Source organism: Leptosomus discolor, chromosome 27 (assembly GCF_034619465.1).
Source record: "Leptosomus discolor isolate bLepDis1 chromosome 27, bLepDis1.hap2, whole genome shotgun sequence".
NCBI classification, from domain to species: domain Eukaryota; kingdom Metazoa; phylum Chordata; class Aves; order Leptosomiformes; family Leptosomidae; genus Leptosomus; species Leptosomus discolor.
In genome coordinates this window covers 1891662-1906362 of record NC_141417.1, presented here as the reverse complement: position 1 = coordinate 1906362, position 14701 = coordinate 1891662, and the positions used below count along the sequence as shown (strand labels likewise).

The following is a 14701-nucleotide window of genomic DNA, read 5'->3' as shown; positions in this document are numbered from 1 at the left end:
GCTCTGCGGCGTAAGGAGCGCCCTAGCTGCCCTCAACTCCCTTGAAAAGGAAAAAAAAAAAAAAAAACAAAAAACCCCCAAAAACGAAACAAAACAAAACAAAACCAAAAAAAAAACCCCAAAGAAATAAAAATCCTTATCGGCCCCGACTCGTCAGGGACGTAGTGACGGTCAGTCTCTGCGGCTGCGAGTTCGCGGGTAGCTCCGTGTCACACGCCCGGGCTGGGACATCATCTGCCAGCAGACTGCGACTGTGGGGCCATGATGACGTGTGACGGTACCGGCAGGCTCAGTTCTGTCCTTTGGCTCGCCATCTGCGTGAGCACCGACGTGGCGACCGCTTCCGCCGCCGAGCGGACGCTGAGCCCGTTGGGGGAGGCCGTCACGGAGCTGTGCTGGATGACGGGAGCAGGGGAGCCGGTGGGCTCAGAGCTCTCCTTTGGGCTTTCTGCTCGGCCAGAGAAGGAGAAAGGGGTGGAAAAGAGAAGAAAACGAGGTTAGAGAGAGGCTGAGCATGTTGGGGACCGGAGGCTGCGTCTGAAGGCGGGCAGAAATCAGGCGGGTATTTCCTTAACACTCACCTTTCCAGCCAAAGCAGCCCGGAGAGGGGAGGCTGAGCCCTACAGGAATCCCAGCTCCAACCCCCAAGCTGGGCTCCCCCCTCTCAAGCAGCTGCTTGGCAAAAGCAAGTGAGGACTGGCAATAAAATTGATTAGAGTCGGGACATAACGACCCGCCGGGGCCGCCTGGCCCCGTCCCTCGGAGAACCACCGCCGAATCTTCCTGAATTCATGCCAGCAAGGCATAAAGCACAGGCTTCACACCGGGGATGGCAGACCCAGCGTAACCTTTATCGCAATAAATCTGTTTCCTCATTATAAGAAATGAACTTTCCTACATGGTGTTTCCTGGCGTGGTACTTGGTTCAAGGCCATTTAGCCCAGAGACCGAACAGTTCCTTCAGAGTCCTCACCATCTGTTGGGCGGGCACGCAGGAAAGCGTGCAACGAAATCCTTCTGCAAAGGCAGGGGGATTTTTTTTTTTTTGAGGGGGGCCCCCATTTTTTATATAAATTACCTGGTTTGCTCTTTATTGTCCTCTAGAACATTAAAATCAATTAGAGCCCATTACAAACTGCTCGCTCGCTCGATTTCTTTCGGTAACTTGAAGCGCTGCGACTGAAGGGATGGGAGGCAAACAAAGGCAGAGACCTTCTTCTGCGCGACGCAGATTGGTTTCCAAAACTTTGGATTCTCTCCCACAAACAGCCCACTGCGCCCAGGCAGAGCTTCTAACACCGAGGATAATTTGTGACCTATCAAATGCCAAGGCGAGAGCAATCAGACCTCTCTCTTTAGGGGTATACACTCATTATCTACAGATGTCAGGAGGAAATTCCCTCCTGTGCACTTGGCTAGATGAATTACGGGTAAGATGCGGTCACCTTCCTTTAAAAGAGCAAAATAATGGCATGAGCTGGGATACTTCTTCTGCATCAAGAGGGTAAACCCCATGATATTAGGGAAAAAAAAAAATCAGAGAAGGGGTTTACAACCTTACTGGGCACCGGCAAATGTGTCTGAGGGTTCAGCTTTCTACCAGGTGCTTGAATATCGAACCCCCTTCCCAAGCCCTGTGAAACCTTGGCTTGGCCTTTGCCGAGGCTGCGGCTAGCACAGCAGATTTGCAAACTGACTTGGCGGTGAGAGAGAAGGTCGAGCAGCGCCATATAATAGTTTGGCATCCCAAAAAGGAGATTTACAAGGTATTACAAATAAAACAACCCAACTGTACATGAGGCAGCTGTAATTCCATCGAGGGAATCTGGCGGTTTTGTTTAAGGACCTGCTTAGTCACAAATCTCAATAATAAAAAAGGCAGCCGGGGGGCAGGGGGGGGGGCACGGGGAAGGAGGTGTGAATTTCATTTTTATTATTCAGATGTGTGATGAATTCCTATTATTGGAGTAGACTATTATTGGAGTAGACAGACTGTGAGGAATAATAATAGGAACTGTAAACTTCGGAAGTTAACAGGAAAAATCATGTCGCCTCTCTGCGCTATACACAGAGCGAACACCTGTCTGCAAGGGCTCGGGGACAGCGAGGATTTTCACGAGCCCATTACTCAAGCTCTGAGTCACTGTAACGAGTGAAAATAAACTGGCTGTGCCAGGCCCTGCGCAGCACGGCGCTGTGCCTCACCGCACAGGAGAGGAGCCTTTTGGGGGACCCAGGAGCCGGGGAGGAATCGGGAAGGACAGCCAGCGCCTGCCGCCTCGGCTTTTTGGGGTCTCCCCCTTCCTTTCCTGATCTCCCTCCAGCCCTGCCTCTCGTCCCCGCTCATCCAGGCAACGCTAGGGGACTCCAGCATCCTCCGAAAGTCTTTGCGCCAATACGGCGGCGGGGAATTGATATTGCAGAGATGACATAAGAACCCAGACATAATGTTTAGCTCCCGGGTTGATTATCATGAAATAGGCAGCATGAAAAAAAAAAAAAAAAAGCAAGCAAGCAAAGAAGACAAAAAGAAGCCTTCTTGCTTCCCAACCCAAGCCAATTTGATGTGAATTGCAGAGAATGAGATATAGAGCCCCATGATGTCATTTATAGAGTCTGGCCTTTTCTGACTCTGGCTTCGCTTTCAGAGCAGCAATAGTTTTTAACTTCAAAGAGAATATCAAGGGCTTGGCAGGCTGCCTGGGGAGCGGGTGGGGAGGCGCTGGCCCGCACTCCCGGGAGCAGCGGAGCTGGGGATCTCCGTCCAATATTCCACGCTGGAGACGCGGAGGGAGACGCGCTCCCTCCTTCCCTCGGCGCTTTCGCACCGCCCGGCGCCCCCGCTGCCTGGTTGCAAGATCTACACCAGGTCAAAGCGCCAGTTTGCCGGTCCGGCCTGGGGGGGATCCTCCTCGATACGGAGCGTGTGGAGGCCACATCGGCAGAAGACACGGGACCGAGGTCTGTCCTGCCCTGCCAGGCGCAGGGTGACAGCAGAGGCTAAGGTGAAGGCTCCCTCTCTTTCCCTCTTACGCCGTTTTGTCTGCTTAGACCTACCTCAAGGGCAGCAAGGACCAGGAAAAGTCAGCACTCACCGAGATAGCCCTGTGTTTTCTTCTGTAGTGCAGTGACGGGGCAGTCCTTGTGAGCCAGCAGGAGCTGCTTGAGTTGAGCCACTTCGTTCCTCAGTAGCGTAACTTCATTCTGAGAGCGAAAAACAAACGGGCATCGCTCACGCTCCCGACAGCAGCCTCGAGCAACGGCAGGCTGCTAACCCACGTGCCCTGCGACCTTACAATGTGTGAGATGCCTCTGGCCCAAGAACACCAAAGGAAAGTTTCTGGGTTTGGGGAATTCGAGACACGGAGCGCAGCATTTCCCTCCAGCGGCCCCCACCGCCGGTGGGAAAGCCCCTCGCTATGTTAATCATCTAATCCTGGATGTAGTTTTGCCTGAGCCTTCCTGCTAATGCCAACTGCTTGAATCAGACCCTCCGGCGTGCCCTTGGCTCCGATGGAAAACTAAACACAGCCAGAAGCTGAGTGTACAACCTGCTCAGCCCACACCAGGCCACGGGGAACATCAGAGCTCCTCTGAGCTCTCGCTACCTCCGGGAGCTGCTTCTGTAAACCAGGTCTATTCCCCTGAAAACTTTCGGCAGGATAGCATTCCCCTCCTGAAATGTTTGGAGAAACAGCTGAAACACACTCAATTGTATTTCCAAACTGCCCGAGGGAACAGTTTCTATAATTATCTTGGGAAGAGATTAAAAATACCATGATCAGTGCTATTGAAAAAAATCCCATGACATGAGTCACCACCGAAAGAAAAAGCCCAGAACGGACACGAGCTCGGTCTTTGCAGACCCTTCAATCCTCGGCCAGCGCCGAGAGCGTTCACAAAGGCCCATGGAAGCGAAGTCTGCATTTTCAGATGTGCTGCACTTCTGCTAGGCAAGCTGGGGGTGCTGCTGGAGAGCCAGGGAAACCCAGTTCTCCAGAAAAAAAAAAAAGCCCAGCACGGCTGCGGGCCGCAGCTGCAGAGCCTCCCTGCTCACCCCAGCGCCAGGCCCGCCGTGCAGGGAAGGGAACTGGGACGGCTTCTGCTGACCCAGTGCCAGCAGAGAGCTCTGCCTCGCCCACGGGAGGTTTCCACAGCTGCTTCCCAGGGTCTCCGTGCTCTGCTCCTGAGGCTGGCCTTGCTCCTGACGGGCAGAGGCAGAGCCTTTTTGAGGGGGAGAGAAACCAGAGCCCTGAAGCGCTCTTCCCCCCCCGGGCCTGGCTCGAGGCAGAGCATCAGGATAGAAAGCGAGGAGTGAAATCCAGGCACCGAGGCAGCAATCCCGCTCCAGAGAGCAGCATCCGAACGCCCGTCGTCTCTGGAGCACAGGGAAGACGTTCCCTCCGGAGCGACGGTCCTAAGGCTGCCCGAGGGCTGCGCTCGGCCTCCACGGTTACATACTCACGCTCAGCTGGATGTTCTGGGTCGTGAGCTCCTCGGCTTTTTTCTCCAAGGAAGACACCCAGAGCTTGCGTTTCTGCCGGCAGCGGGAGGCGGCAGCTCGGTTTCGCTCCAGGAACCGCTGCCGGCGCTCGTCCGGGTCTTCGTCCACCGTGCGCCTCCGTCGCCCGCCGGTGCTGGGGGTGGGCTGGGCAGGGGAAACCTGGAGACGGGGCAGGTGAAAAGACAGAGAGACTGAAAAGCTGCTCTGCTGCAGGCAGGCAGAGGCAGGCACACGCTGGCACAACCAAGGTTTGGCAGAGGTGACTGGCAGCTCTCCGGCCAGGGCAAAAAGGGATTTGGTTTTGCAGAGCAGGCAGAACCGCACGCTGCGGGGCCGGAGCGAGGGCAGCCCTGGCTGCGCCGGGGGGGGGAGCTGGGGACAAAGCCCCTTCCACAGGCATTTTGGGCAGCCCTTCCTCAGCTGAGGCTGAAGCGCCCTGCAAACTTCAGGTGTGAATCCCCACGGAATCTCTGAGATCCTGGACCCAATGAACGTAGGAATGTCAGGGGAACGAGTTAAATCCCAAACTCCTGCAGTCAGCTAACAGCACTTAACCAACAGCAGAAGTTTCCTCCCCTCCGTGCCGAGGAGCGAACGTGGTAAATGGCCATGGGCAACGCAGAGGCAACAGCCTTCCTTTTCATTTCACTTAAGAGATTTTAAAAAGCACTTCGAGCGGCAATGACTTGGGAGATTCCCAGGCGGCCAGTGACCACGGATCAGCTGACGGAGGGTTGGGAGGGCTCGATCCCGCTCTGACGCACGCGACCACGCGCGGCCAGAGCGCCGTCTCCACTTGGGTTCAGTGATTCGCTCGCGGAGCACAAACCAATTAGTTTGGAGCGGGCAATTTGCTTTAAAAATTAATTTGGGTTAATTTTTCCCTGAATATCTTCGGCTAAACAAGCTCTCGGAGGCGACTGGTACAAAAAAGGTTTCGTAACGCCGCCGGTTTTTATTTCAGAACAAAGGAAAAGCCAGCGAGGGCGAACGGTCCTGCGGACACAGCCTCGCCGGCGCTTCTGCGAGGGCTCTGTAATTACACTGCCACAATCGGGGAGCGCAGTTACACTTGGGTACTCGCTGTCAGGCAGCATATGGATATTAAACTTTTGGAAGCCTATCTAACTGACGGAGCAGGTGGCGATCCTGATGGAAGGCTGGCATTTGGTTAGCTGGCAGGAGCCAGTGGAGTTGATTGCCTAAGAGGGGAGCGTTTAACCCCAGTAATTGAGCGGGGAGAAGAGAGGAAAACATTCTTTTGAAACTGCAGACCTTGTCAAGCAAATTAACATGTTGCTGAAGTTTTCTGCCTGGTGGTGTTGGAGAGCATTAGTGCTGAAGCGGCACTGAAAAAACAAGGGTTTTAACCCGTTCTGCAAACCAGGAAGCTGCAAGGTTTCCCTCCTCTTTCCCCAAGGCCCAGAAACCCCCAGCACCTCCAGCCCAGCCTCGTGGGCTAACCAACAGACCTGCGGCTGAGCTGGGGAAGGGGCATCAGGGTGCTGGACAAGTATCTGACTCTGCTCCGGACGCGCGGTCACCATCGTGCTGGCCGAGCCCACCACCAGGTTGCTGCCGTTCAGCGAGGAAGACGCCGTCAGGCTGGCCTTCAGCCTCTGTTGAAGGAGAAAAAAGGACATCAGTGGATCTGTTTGCCGTTCTGTTAAGGCTTTAACCAGCTCCTCTGTCATCCAAGGAGCCAGGCCGCTGGGGAATGGGCTCTTCAGAGAGTGCAGCTGATGCCAGTTGAGCTGAAAGCCACCACCATCTGGCCTACCCAAGGACAGAGAGCAGCTTCCAACTTAGGTCCAAGCGGACAGGTGTCCGCATCCCAAAATCGCTGCTGCAACTGGCACCGCTCCGCTGCCCAGCTGGCAGGCTCTGCAGAAAGACCGCGGACCGAGCAGGCTGTGGAGCCCAACTGTCCTTGAGCACCCGCAGAGGGGTCCTTCTGGGATGGAGAAGGACCTACGTGCGATCACGACCCCTTCCTTGCCTTTGCAAGCTCCGTCTCTGGGCAGCCCGAGGGGCAGGACGGCTGTTTCGTGCCTCAGAGTTTAAGATCTCACACCCCACTTGTAGCTCTGAACGCTGCAGACACCTCAACAGGGTGCGAAGGGAGCAGGGACAACGCACCAGCAACGGTGAGCGGCACCACCGTTAAGAGGTGGGTTTGCAAACACCTCCACCTCGCCTCAGCCGCAAACCCAGGGGGTTTCACTGCTCCTTGTTCACAAACCTGGGTTTGCTTCCCCGCTCTGGGTGCATCTAGTTGGAGCCGTGAAGAGCCAAAAGAGGAAAATCCTTTCGTAGACTTCAGTTCAAAGGGTCTACGTGAAAACCATTACCAAGGATCCTTGGATTACAGCACAACATCTCTTGGCTCTGCCTTCCTCAAGCCCACCTCCAGCCCATCTGCTACCTTGGAACTCGAAGCACCAGCTTCACAAAACAGCCCCATTTAGGACGGGGCTGAGGTTTGCCTTGACAATAAGAGCGCCTGCCAGAGCCACGGCACTGATGAGGCCGATATTCCTGGTGGCACGCATCACACCCGCTCTCGGGGCCGGGAGCCGCTCCGACGGCTGCGCAGGATTTCGGAGAGGCAGCGGCTCTTTGCGAAGGCTGCAGGGAAAAAGCCTCCAGACCAGGAGCCTCTTCTGGAGGAGCTAGCGAAGGCTTAGGGACGTCACTGTGGACGTGACACCCGCCCCAGCATGTATTTGGACACTTACCATTTTGGCTTCTGAGTGCACTGGAAGTCCTGATGGTGAAATGGACCCGCTGCTGTTGATGGGAGGCCCAGGAATACCGGGAATGTTCGGCACCATGGACATCGGCCGAGCCAGCTATCGGGGAAGAAGGAAGCCGAGGGGCTTTCGCAAGAGCGCCTCTTGTAATAATTCCCCGACCAAGCACATTTATAAATCTTGACAAACGTTCAGCGTTTAACTACCGCCATCAATTCCGCCTGCTGTCACCGGAGGCCGGCAGCCACTCCTTTGGTGGCCACGGCGGCTGTTTCAGAAACACCCAGCCATACCAGCCTAGCGCTGAGGGCAGGGAGAAGGGCAGCTAAAAAGCCTCCTTTCCTTTCCTTTCCTCCCAGATTTCCTTCCCTCCCAGAGGGCTTTTCCCCACAAATACAGGAGGGCGGATGGAGAGGGAGGGTACGAGATCCCCTCTGGTTCTCTGCCCTATCGCAAAGCTGCCACAACACCAAGGGTAAAGTCACAGCATCCCCTCCTAAACATGGAGAGCTTCATCCCTCACCAAAGAGGGGAAAAACCAGCATTTGCACCTGCTTTTATAAGCCCCTCAGGTACGCTGTTGCGAAGCACTACAAACAGCCAAGTCGTGTTTCGAAGGATCAGGAAAGCGCGAAGACGTTTCCCTGCCCGCCAGCTACGCTGAGCTGCCTGCGGTCTGCCTACTTTGATGTCAACATTCCCGTTACCTGAGGCAGAAGGGTTTGGCCATTACTCACTCAAAACCCAAAAGACATGCCCAGCAGGACAGACAGGATTCACACAGGCTGGGAGCTGAAGCGCTCGGAAGACGTACAAGCCACCCACCAGGCAAAACCTACTCTGTGAGTTCCGCACCACGGAAAATTCTCCATATGCAAAGAGCAGAACCCGCAAGGCTGATATTCAAGCAGCTCTTTAGCACGCTGGCGAGGTTAGGGTGGCTTTCCTGGCCTGCAAAGACCAACATGTTCTCTGCAAGCTTGAATGGTTTCAATTGAGGCACGCTGTTCCAAATGGAAGCAGCTAATCAGGGATCCTACAGTTCCCAGCCCCGGCTCAACGGCATGAGCCATCTGTCCAGGCAAGGCTTTGTTTTTTTCCAGACTTATTGCCCTCTAGTGTGATCGACATGTTATTACTACCTTGCCAGAGCTGGGCCCCCTCCTCCTCCTCCTCCTCTTCCAGCCGTATCTTACACAGAGGGGGAGATATATTTTAATTTTTACAAAATGGAAGTGTCTGCGTACATTTGGCAGGGGAAAAACCCCGTCCCCTCTTCTGCCGCGCCGAGCTGTGTTGGAAGTTTCTCTCACCGATATAACAGAAGGCATCTGTACGGGAGGGCCTGGGAGGACGGGCATGGTCTGTCCATTTGCGAGCTGCACGACAAGCGGGAGGGAACCTGTGGGAGACCTGGAGAAACAATTCAAGTTCTTGTGGATTATTTCAAGTTTATGCTGTCCCAGCAGCCCCACGAGCTCAAGGGCAGAAGCACGAATTAACTCTGGTCAGTGGATTTGGGTTCATTTTCCCATTTCGGAATGGCACGTTCCGAACGGGTGGGTGCAAAGCCCAGCTGGGCACGTGCTAAGGTAACTCAGGCCCCCCGCACACCCCCTGCACGGCAGCCGGCACGTGCCAAGGTCACACCGAGGCGACCCAGGTGGCTGCTCCTCGCTTGGGGCTGGCAGCGACGCGGTGCGCCCCGGTTCACTCCTGGGCCGGCCAAGTAACACCACGGCTGCCAAAGCCCCGAGAGACGATGCCCACCTGAAAAGCACAACCAGGGGCCGGTGCAACTCCTCCTCAGGGTGATTGGAAGCGTCCTCCCGGGCTGAGCCTGTCACCGGGCGGACGGGGGATCCGGGGCAGCTGTTCCTGCCCACCGGTAACTTCTTGGCCCGTGAGCCACGTCTGCTGAGCTCCCACGAGAGGGTTTGCAAGGATTTAGCTTTCCATTCACACCAGAGAAAATCTCCTAAATACGGAGCGGACGCAGGGCTGGCTTGGGTCTGCCCAGACAATGGCTCGGGGAGATGGGAACAGCCCCACTCACTGCAGGCTGGGGGAGGAGGCGATTGCGCTGGAGCCTAATTGTGACCCAGAATTAAAAAATACCAACAACTTTTTCCGCCGCAGATCATTCTGCAGCGAAAGGCGGCGTTTCTGCACGTGGTGACAAACAGGCACACGCACCCCTGCCTCCATTTCGGAGCGTCACAAACCTCACCGTGCTCCAGCTCTGACCCTCCGGACTCAGTCCTTCTAGGAGAGCGGAGGAAAAGCCGGAGCTGATTTGCTCCGGATGACGGGGAGAGGAAGGAAACGGTCCCTGCCAGCAAGGGCTGATCTCCTGTTCCTCCTCCGTTCATGACAGCACAGCCAGGAACCGAATGGAGGCAGAGACGAGCCAGGAAGCGAAGAGCAGAGCCGCGGGGAGCCTGACTTTGGGGGGGAGGGAGAAAACCCATTTGCTGCTGCCTCCTCTGCGGAGCCCAGGGGAGGGGATGGATGAGGCTGGGCTGCCTGGGATCCTCGCAGGATGCCGCACGGGCATGGAGTAACGGCTGGGTGGGGAGAAGCAGGGGACGCGGGTCAGAGAGGGGAGTTCACCGTGCCAATAACTCAGGCTGGAATTTTTAAGGCTGCCTTGGGAACGCGAACGCTCGACTCTCATTCATTTCGATTGGGCATCCCAAATCCTCCAGGCTGCTTTGAAAATCCCAGCCTAACAAGCCGAGTTACAGGGAGGTCACAGCCTCCCCTCCATCTCCCTCACGCTGACAACCCCCTCACCTCCGCAGTGGCCCTAACGCAGGGACCCTCTTTAAAGCTGCAGCCCCACCTCTCCGTAGAGCCCGTTCGACTCTCACGCCCTAGGAGGGATCTACCCCCCGTGGGCTGCAAAGGGCACATAAAATCGTACTAAAATCTAGCTCACTCCAGTTCTGATTTTTTTGTGCCTCCAAGTGCGAGGGGACTCGGTTCCAAACAGCCCCACGAGCCTCTGCCTGCCTGTGCGGGGTTACAGAAGGAAGATAATGCCCTTTCAAAACCCCAGGACAATCACTTAACCCCTTAATACCTCAAGACAGGATTTAAAACTTTCCGTCAGGAAGTCTGGATTGATGGTGCCAGGGGGTCAAAGCAAAAACACACACAAAAATATGAACTGACAGCTGAAAAAATGGCCTGGTTAATGTAAGGAGCCAGCCTCAAACAAGGGTAATTAGAAAGAGGCCAGGACCACGGCCAGAAAGAAGCATCCTGACACCAGAGAATAGACGTGGGGCTAAATACACGTCTCCCGAGGGCTCAGTGTAATGCGTTTCCTGCATCCTTCCGTCTCCTTCCCTTTATGTGCAGGGCCGGAGCTACCTCACAGCGTGGCGGGCTCGTAACCGCTGCGGCGAGTGCTCTGGAGCCTCCGATCCAGATTGTTAAAGGGGCAAAAAAGGAGCAGGTCATTAGATCTGCTGAAACAAACAGCTCCCGCGGCAGAAGCTGACCATGAAGGAGGCCAGCAGGTTGCAGAAGAGGTTACACTTCAGAGGCAACAGCTGTCTGAGAAAATCCCAAAGCCATTAAAGATCCAGACAATTTCCTACCGCCGGTTTAGCCGAGCTCTCTCCACCGCATCAGGCTGCAAAAGCAACTTGGGAGTCCCCAGTCAGGCCACGCTCCCATCGCAGACAGCGAGTGTCATGTCAACGTGTTTGGGGATTGGGTTTAATTTCTCCCCGCGGTGAGTTTTGCCTCGTTTCGTTACACTACGACAATTAGTTCCTGCTTTCTGCACTTACACCCCATTCTGCTTTTGTAGACAGTGCTGCAATGAGGCCCTTATGCCCAAGCAGCCGCAGCGGGAATCGCGGCACCTCGGTTGTTCTGACAATCAAGGAACTTATTTAGGTCCCTAATTACTGCCCAGGAAGCCTGACGGTACGGGAGAGAAACCTCAGCACACGTGTCCCTCCTCCGTACTTACCCAAGCTGTCTGTTGGAAGGGGGAGCCTGGGTAATGACAGAGGTTGGGGAAGGCAGCGTGGGGTGGAGTGGGTCATAACCCAGGTGTAGTGGCAGCGAGCCTGGACGCACGATGGTTGGAGTAGGTGTAGAAATGATGACAGGCTTGGAGGTGATCTCCTGAAGAGGATCAACAGACAAAAGGAGACATGCTGGTACTTATTAGCTTAATAACCACCTGGCTGGCTCCTCCTCCTGGCGGCTTCAACGCAATTTAGGGAAAATTAAGGCGCCTTCGCCACAGAAACTGAGGCAGGGAGGGGAGCAACTTACCCAAAGCCACACTGATTTGATGTCAGTGCAGGGAGTGGGGCACAGAAATTCAGACTCCTGCTGCCTGCAGCAGCCTCTGGGAAACAATCCCCCTTTCCGAATTACTGCTCCAGCCCCAGCTAGCATCTCTAGGGCGGGAAGTTAGTCAGATGGAGACCGAGTCACCCGGCCTAATCTGCTCTGAATCACCAGCCCCCCCCCCCAGGACACAGGGAGCTGGTCTTGGAGAAGATGTGTTACTTGTTTGGCACTTCTGCCTTGCTGGAAAAGCATTCCCAGGGTGATCAGCAAGGATTTCTGCATTAGCCAAATCTGCGCGGAGGTTTGAGGGCAACAAATGGGCATTTTAGCGAACAAACTTTTCTCTTTCTTTCTAAAACGAAGGGAACCTCACAAGCCCAAATCAGGCCTTGGCAGCCAAGTGGAGAAAAAGCTTGGTCTCATCCGGAGAGGGAGAGACCAACGTCTCCGCAGGGAGACCTCACCTTCTCTTTGTTCTGCGGTGACCGCGGGTTAGAGGCAGGGCTGTCCGGCGGGGAAGAGTCCACCTCCACCGGCTCCTCCTCCTTTATCTTGATGTCCGGGGTGGAGGGTAGAGACATGTCCAGGGCTCCGGCACTCTACGGGAAAATCAGCCACGGATTGAAAGGACAATTAGCTCATATTGTTTGTGAAACATTCGGCTGCTCCCAGAGGAAGAGCTACAGCTCTGAGCTCTTGCCAAATTATTATTATTTATTTGTACTGAAGCAGCATCTGGGAGCCCGAGGCGGAGAGCGGTGCCGCGCCGCGCCGGCCCCGTCCAAACAGAGACGGAGGCCTAGGCAAGACGGTCTCTGCCCCAGATGGCACCATTTTGTGGTTTCTCACAAAACGCACGCACAATTCTTTCCATGGGTTAGTTTTGGGGTTTGGTTTTTTTTTTTTTTTTTCATAAAAGGGCTCTGCTAAGGAGAACAGGTAACAAAGCCAAATGCCTGCGAGTTACAGAAGGCACTTTCATTCACAGAAGAGCTGTAAAGCATTGTATAAATCAGCCTGAATTATTTTATTACCCGATTATCAAAAGCAAACAAAGAGCCATGCAAGTTATTAAATATCTATGAGCGCCCCATTAAAATAAAACCCAACCATATGCCTGAACCTGGCAACTTGCCACTGCCCTGGGTTCCAGCAGTGCCACGTGCCCCATTTTAACCAGTTAATGACTTGCTGGGGACTGGAAAAGGGCAGGGTGACAAGAGAGGGGGACTAAACTGAGCGGCCACCTCTCCCCTTCCCCTGACCTGGAGGAAGGGAAGACCTGGGAGAAGATGGCGTACGGGAGCACCGGAGGAGCACGCAACGGAGCGAGGCTCCGACGGCGGGATGCTGCTTTCTACGGGGCTCCACCAGACCTCACAAATCACCCGGGTCCTCCCTCCATCCGGGGCAGGAGAAACTCTCCCTAAATCAGTCCTGACAGCTGTTTGTCCAACCTGCTCTCCCTCCCTCCCTCCCTCCACGAACAATCCCAGCGTTTTCCTTCACTCGCCCGACTGCTGACAGTTCGTCCTAGCATCCAACCTAAACCTCCTCCTCTGCCGCATCTTAAGTCCTCTCAAGGGAGGGAGAATTGCGGCAAGAGGGTAAATCCGGGCATCTACGGATGTTCTCGCTGCTCTTGAGTGGGGTGCGGCTCCAGCGCCTCCGCTCTGCACTGATTTATGCAGGGGCTTTGCTTGCGGGTACGTGCAGTAACCATTTACCTGCCCTCTTAAGCAGCGATGTTGCGCTGGGAATCACAAAGGAGAAGGGATTAACATGCAGGAAAGTTTCAAACCACTTAAAGTGCCTCCAGGGAAGCTCCTGCTGTGCCTATGTTTTTAATTAACATGCTGGTATCGAGACCACCCTTGGAACCCGGAGGACAAAACACAACAGCAGCAGCAACTGGGCTGGATGAGGCCAAATGTTTGAAAGCATCTCAGAAATGCAGCAGGCAGCTCTGGCCAGGTTCGGTGAGCGACAAGCCATCTGGGCCTGGGGACCTGTGCAGAGATTTTCTAGGAGGGATGAATGCTCTCCCTAATGCCTGAAACCACCCCAAGCGCCACGCCGCCCCGTTCGCCCGGCTGCCGGCGGAAATATTTAGACTGCAGTCATCCTAAAGCAAAAAAAAAAAAGGAAAACATCCAACAGCCGAAGGATCTTAGCTGCAGCTATTAGGTAGCGCAGCCCAGGAGATGGGTGGTCTTACATATAAACCGACTGGCTAGACTGTGGGCTGCTCAACCATTTATATGTGAAACCACAAACGAAAAGCTACCTTCTCCCAGCGCTCGGGGTCTGGGCTGCGGAGAACAAAAGGCAGGGAATTCAGAGCATAAAATGCCACGCAGCCCCGCCAAGGCCCTGCAGCATACCAATGAGAGAGAGATCAATTTATGCTTTAAAGAGCCCTGTTATTAGGAGAGCGGGTGAAAGACAGTTTTCAGTTTTAATTCCGAATTCCTCCGTTCCCCATCTCGGCAAAGATTTACGCGGCTGTGCTCCTGCAGTTTATTTCCGAGCAGCGCCGCTGACTGCGAGCGTATGTACGTACATATATCAATTTAGTAAATGTATGTGCCAGTCTAAGAGCCCCATACGCATCTGCTGCTCCTCAGATCCTGGGAAGGTGGGAGGGGGGAGGGGTGGGGCGAAATGTCCTTAATTAGCTGCTCTCTGATGAGATCCCGTTGTCCTTCAGACCCTTGCTCTCCTGAGGTTGGCAGGGGCAGCCTGAATCGATACTGCTCGCAGCTGAGGGAGCTCTTTGTTAGAAAAAGCCTCGCTCCTCCATGGAGCCCCTTCTCTGTATTTGCAGGTACCGTGAGACCCTTCAGAGGCTAAAGGCACCCGGGTCCCTTCCCCGCTGACTGCACCTCAAAGGCATCACCGTTCAGGATCTCCATCCCCAAGGAGGCTCTGAGGGAGTTTTTGCTCAGATCCCAAGCGCTTAAGAGCCCTGCTCTTTTCCTGCATCTCCTTCCCAAGGTGCGAGGCATTTTTTTTTTGTTTGAAGTATTTTTTTTTTTTCCTTTTTTGAAGTGAAAAGCCAAAGGAATAATAAACCGTTAAAATCCGCTCTCACCAGGCCTTGGATTGCAAGATACCCAGCCAA

The 14701-nt window shown here is 54.6% G+C and overlaps 1 protein-coding gene across 4 annotated transcripts in view; it reads right to left on the bottom strand.

Moving 5' to 3' along the window:
• Positions 1-230: 230 nt before the first annotated feature.
• Positions 231-14701, bottom strand: part of LOC104346124 (cyclic AMP-dependent transcription factor ATF-7) — a 43416-nt gene continuing 28945 nt past the window's right edge. The window contains exons 4-11 of one of the 4 annotated variants that reach the window (XM_086478624.1): positions 12042-12174; positions 11246-11403; positions 8571-8670; positions 7243-7356; positions 5977-6123; positions 4466-4663; positions 3096-3204; positions 231-448 (exon numbers count right to left, since the gene is read on the bottom strand). In XM_086478624.1, coding sequence (XP_086334750.1) covers positions 231-448; positions 3096-3204; positions 4466-4663; positions 5977-6123; positions 7243-7356; positions 8571-8670; positions 11246-11403; positions 12042-12174 — 1177 coding nt within the window. Of the gene's footprint in view, positions 452-3095; positions 3205-4465; positions 4664-5976; positions 6124-7242; positions 7357-8570; positions 8671-11245; positions 11404-12041; positions 12177-14701 lie in introns of all 4 variants that reach the window. The other 3 variants (XM_086478628.1, XM_086478627.1, XM_086478625.1) reach the window with 3 other exon arrangements.